At 37.5% G+C, this 5,823-nt stretch overlaps 1 protein-coding gene across 1 annotated transcript; it reads left to right on the top strand.

Annotated features, from left to right (window-relative positions):
* Positions 1-1,123: 1,123 nt before the first annotated feature.
* LOC129724913 (ninjurin-A-like) lies at positions 1,124-2,748 on the top strand. Its single transcript, XM_055680194.1, has 2 exons — positions 1,124-1,352; positions 1,415-2,748. Exons 1-2 carry the CDS (start codon positions 1,308-1,310, stop codon positions 1,778-1,780), a joined length of 411 nt encoding a protein of 136 aa, XP_055536169.1. The 5' UTR covers positions 1,124-1,307; the 3' UTR covers positions 1,781-2,748.
* Positions 2,749-5,823: the final 3,075 nt, after the last annotated feature.

The following is a 5,823-nucleotide window of genomic DNA, read 5'->3' as shown; positions in this document are numbered from 1 at the left end:
TGCACTGTGGGATTTCGAACAGAAAATTAGCCAAAGAAGAAGGTATGATTGTCGGAGTAGTCCAAACTGTGTTACGGAAGCATGGTAAAGAGTGTACATTTACAAATGCCTCGAAACGTGATAGAAACCAGGACCTGCTGAGCCCTCAATGGGCAGGAAAATTGGGGTTTACTACACACGGCATACCTCAGCGTTATTGCGGGATGTTACGAAAAAAAACTAGGTACCTCAATGACTAACGTTATTCATGCCAAGAAATGGATTAGCCTACAGAATCTTCGGGAGCAGAAGCAGCTAAAACGAAGCTCCAAACAGGCTGAATCTGTGAAACCGAGGATTATAAGGCTTAAAGACATACTTCTGACCATGAAATCGGGGTGTATTATTGTGGATGACGGAACTTATGTAAAATAAGTCTATTAAACTGTGCCAGGAACGCATTTTTATACCGAACCAAGGGAATGGATGTCCTTAAATCAATGTAAGCTATTTACACCGAAAAATTTGGAAAAAAGCTTATGGTGCGGCAAGCCATTTGGAAATGTGGAAAAATGTCTCATCCATTCGAGGCCCACCACCAAATAGACCAATAGACCAAATAAATGGTTGCAGTGGATAATGTACCCAACAATAAACAAAAAATATGGATAACTTGCTTGACTTATTTTGTAGAAATCTTCAAATTAATAAAGACTTCTAGAACCGAGTTGATTTCTAAATATTGTGAGAAAAGATTTTATTCAACATTTCCACTAGAATTTAACATTTTAACAGTTTACATTGTTAAATTTTTATCGCTTATAACTTCGCACAAATTGAAATATTTAAAAATTATGAAATATGATAACTGTGAAGCATTCAAACATTTTGTACAGTTGAAATTTTAGTGAACTTCACAAAACAAAAATCCGGAGTGAGTAATTCTTATGATTGGTTGTTATTCTTATGAATTTTAATCGCCTGCCAAATTGATTAACATTGAATCTTAGTTTAGCGTATCGCGTACAAACTAGTTGCTGTCAGCACACAATTCATGAATGATTCACCCTGGTTTACTATTCCACATCATGAATGAACTAAAGCGGAGGAAACTAGCAACGAAAACACATTTGCTCCCACATGTGTCTGTAAATACTTGGCACATTTCAGTCCGCAGCGAGCTCGTGGATAGGGCAGTACTGACCGTTCTGCATCCAAAATTTTCTATATTTAGCTAACTTTTCGCGTCAGTGATTTCCTCAGTTCTCAGAAGTTATTGAAACAGCTAACTTTGTTCTTTTTGAACAATATTCTTCACCAAATAAACGATGGACGCAGAAAACAATCTGGACTCTTCACCAAAAAATGAAGTGGTATGAAGCACATCGATTAAACAACTTATTTGTGTTGTTTTCATCTTCCAGTACTTTTACAGCAGCTAAACCCAAAGACGGGAGAAGTGATTCCGAATGTGAACACCTACCAGCAGAAGAAAAACCTGGCCCAGGGAATGATGGACCTGGCGTTGGTTTCCGCGAACGCTAATCAGCTGCGCTACGTGTTGGAATCCTTCAAGCGACATCCCTACTACTACTTCAGCTTGATCTTCATTTCGGTCAGTCTGGTGATACAGATCGTCGTTGGCATAGGGCTGATCATGAACAGTCGCTACAACGTGAACGACAAACGGGAGATCTGTAAGGCAAACAAAATAAACGATTTAGTCACGATCGGAATCTTTCTGATAACGCTCGTTAATGTGTTGATATCGGCTTTCGGAGTAGCACCGCAGGTTGATTGATTTGGGGAAAATAAGTGTTCAATTTAAGTGACGTGATTGTGTGTAATAATTTAGTTAAATTAAGCTATAAGACTATTTTTTGTGGATTTATTTTGAAAAGTAAGCTAAACTACCACAAAAAGAACCTTATATTTTAAATTTTGAAAATATTGATCTAAATAAGAATAGCTGCTACATAATAAATTCTCATACTTGAAAGACTGTTTTGTTAAAATCGTAGATAGACACTAATCGTATGAACATAATAGAAAATTGATTGAAAGAATGATAAAAATTGGTTTTTAAGTATAAAAACTTTCCAATAACAATAAAATCTTATTCAAAAGTAAGAAGAGCTACATTGACACTACTGTAAATTATTTAATTTTGTTGAGTGATCTAAAATTTAATTAAAAATAATCAATCTCTAGATACCAGACATCAATCAAACGAGATTTTGTAATGTCAAATCAAAACGATGTTGGATTCGAATTTTCAACCAAGTTTTGTAATTATTCTTAGCTAGTTAGCCTAAACCCGCGACTACGTTCTATTTTCTTTTTTTTTTTTTTGCTTTTGAAGAATGAAGTTGGAGCACATGTTGTGTTGAATAAAGTATCAGTAAGAAATTCATAGAGCTGTATTGCAGGTTCTTCATTTCCATAATCAAAAAAGTATATAGTGGATTTATTCCTATATTTATTTAAGCTTTCATAATCATTTTTTGGAATATTGGCAGCCAAATGAAAACTAGTAAAAACCCAAAATTAATCCACCTAGCGGCGAGACCCAGCCTTTCTCTTTCGAACTTATTATTTGTTTGAATAGATTTGCATAAAACCTTTAATTAATAGAAAAAATACACCTTAATAATTTCTACAAGAATTCTTTTTCACTCTAAATAACGTATTTCTGGTAGCCAAAAGTATAACTTTACCGAAAATTTTGAAATTAACATGAAATAAATATAATAAAAATAATATACATGATGCGAATTTTTTGTTCCTGGTATAATCGAAACGTCGAACGAATTATATATAATTTTAGATTCAACTTTTTGCAGTAGGAAAATTTTTCCTGATGAACAACAGCCTGAACAGACCAAATATCATTCAATATGAGAATTTGTGGAATAGTATGATACCCAGAGGCCAAAAATGAACTTCAGACGTCATTTTAAATTTTTGGATAGTAGCTTCCAGTTTTATTACTCATAGCAATGTGAGTTTTTCAGGAACCGGGATAATGCTTAGAGGCCGGGAATCAACTCCATACTTCATTTTGAAATCCGATTTTGCGACTTATGGTTTCTGAAAAACAACCTTAAATTGCCAAATTCAATCCAATGAAGGTATATTGATGTTGTATCTGAAGTAATAACTAAAGAATAAAATATGAAATTTGATTTGTAATCACGAGCAATACCGGGAACGTTCAAATAGTACAATATATTTTGATCAATCAATTTCGTTTCTTTTCATAACTTTTGAACCACGAATAAAATTGTTATGAAATGTGTTATTTGTACGTTTGAGAGACAGTCCGTAGTTATGTTCAAATAAGTCGTGTAATCTTTGAATTAATAGACTTTCGATGTTTTCAGAATTTAATACATAACGGCTGAAATAAAAGTCCGAATATAATTTAATGAAATGACAACCAAACTGTTTATTTTACACTGAGATTGTTGAAATTAGTTCGGCCATGTTTGGGAAAACGAATGAGTTTGAAAACTCATCGGAACCTGTTTCTTTTCACAACTTTTGAACCATGTGCCTCATCATTATAAAATTCTTTAGTTAACCCATAACTAGCCCGCTAATTTAATACCAATGTTGTTTGAATCGGTTGGGTGGTTTGTGAGATAATGATGTTTAGTGATTTTCACATTTTGATACATTACAGACGAAGTTACAGTCCGATTACAATGAAATTCAATAGGATATTATGTAACCAGACCTTTTGTTTGACACTAGTTTTGTGAAAATCAGTTCAGCCATCTCTGAGAAAAGTGAGTGAGTTTGAGTATTCTTCGGAATATATTTCTTTTCATAGCTAGATTTCACATTTCTGAACATAACAGGCAAAGTAATAATCCGTTTGCAAAAAAAATCAATAGCGTCTTACGGGGCAACTAGACCTTCCATTTGACACTGATTTTATGAGAATCGGTCTTGCCATCTATGAGAAACATGAGTGAGATTAAACAGTCTCCAGAACACGTTTCTTTCTATAACTTTTGAACCACAAGTTAAATCTTTTTAAATTCAAAAGCTAAGGGATCTCAAGGTAGCCGGTTTATTTGAAATTAATTATGTTCAAATCGGTTGTGTAGTTTCTGAGATAATGATGTTTCGTGATTTTTACATTTTGATGCATAACCTCTAAACTAAAAATCCGATTATAATAAAATTCAATAGGGTCTTATAGGACAACTAGACCTTTCATTTTCAATTAATTTCTTGAAAATCGGTCCAACCATCTCTGAGAAAAGTGAGTGAGAATAAAAATCTGCACAACCACACAGACACACACACACACACACACACACACACACACACACACACACACACACACACACACATTCGTCCATACTTAGGTATGGTGGGCCAGTGTGGTTCAAAGCGCTAGGTACTAACAGTCATCGTGGCAAACTGGAAAGTACCTACAGGCTCATGTGCCTGAGGGTTGCGAGTGCGTTCCGTACAGTGTCATACGACGCAATTTATGTCCTGTCCGGCATGATGCCTATCAGCATAGCCATTAGGGAGGATGTAGAATGCTTCGACCAACGTGACACAAGGGGCATACGAGGTACCAGAAGATCACTATCGATGATCAGATGGCAGCAGGATTGGTCCAACTCCACGAAAGGTAGATGGGCGCACCGACTTATTCCGGATGTATCCGGGTGGGTCGGGAGACGCCATGGAGAAATCAACTTCCACCTGACACAGTTTCTGTCGGGTCATGGTTGCTTCAGGCAGTACCTATACAGGTTCGGGCATGCGGAGTCCCCCGTGTGCCCCGAATGCCTGGATGCGGAAGAGACTGCTGAGCATGACTTCTTCGTATGTCCTCGTTTTGCACGTGCGCGGAGCGACATGATGGTTATGAGCGGGCCAGACACTACTCCGGACAACCTAGTTCATAGAATGTGTGAAGACTCAAACACCTGGAGGGCGCCCAAGTAACAAAACTGGTTTTATGACAGTTTTATAGCGCTGTTTTGGCTGTATTAAGCGCTATAAAACTTCGATAAAACCAATATTGTTACTAGGGCGGTTTGTGCAGCCGCCTCTCAAATAGTCCTAGAGTTGCAAAGCAGGCGACAGGTTGACCACCAACACGCCAGTGTTAGCTAACGGCCAGTCTCCAGGTTAGTTAGCTAATTAGCTTAGAGACTTATAGAGACAGGAGGTTGCTCAAAGCATAAAAGCCGCTCCCCGAAGCAATACTTAGCGGTCGTCCCGGGGAGTATTATGGGTTGGAGACAGGAGGGGTTTTAGTGGGTCCGGTCACTGATTCAAACCAACCCCACACTCCCTGAGGTTGGTCACCTCAGGGGTTTGGTCGCAAATTTCCCCTCCACCTGAAACAAAAAAAAAACATACACACACATACACACACACATACAGAAAATGCTCAGCTCGTCGAACCGAGTCGAGTGATATATGCCATAAGGCCCTCTGGAGCCAAGGTATAGCAAGTGATTGCTATCAGAGCCTTAGCGCGTACTGTTGTCCCGTGATTTCTGCGTACTTTTGTCCCACATAGCGTTTTTCGTGTATACTTTTGCCTTCAACTACCCTACAACAGTTTGAAATAAATGAAGGACGATTCATAGAACCACTGCCCTCGACCACCACGACCCAGAGATACAGTAAAATCAATATTACAGAGACACGTCTTGTATTTAAATACGTATTGTCCCGGTAATAGAGTTAGCATAATCGTATAGAACAACGTTATTAAGCCTGTCCTTATCTCGTGGAAAGAGGAATACCACTCAGCACTAAAACAGTTGAATGGTGTATGGAGGAAATAGACATTCTAAAAGCAAC

Source organism: Wyeomyia smithii, chromosome 2 (genome assembly GCF_029784165.1).
Source record: "Wyeomyia smithii strain HCP4-BCI-WySm-NY-G18 chromosome 2, ASM2978416v1, whole genome shotgun sequence".
NCBI classification, from domain to species: Eukaryota; Metazoa; Arthropoda; class Insecta; order Diptera; family Culicidae; genus Wyeomyia; species Wyeomyia smithii.
The sequence above is the reverse complement of the archived record's forward strand: the minus strand, read 5'-3'. Positions and strand labels throughout refer to the sequence as shown.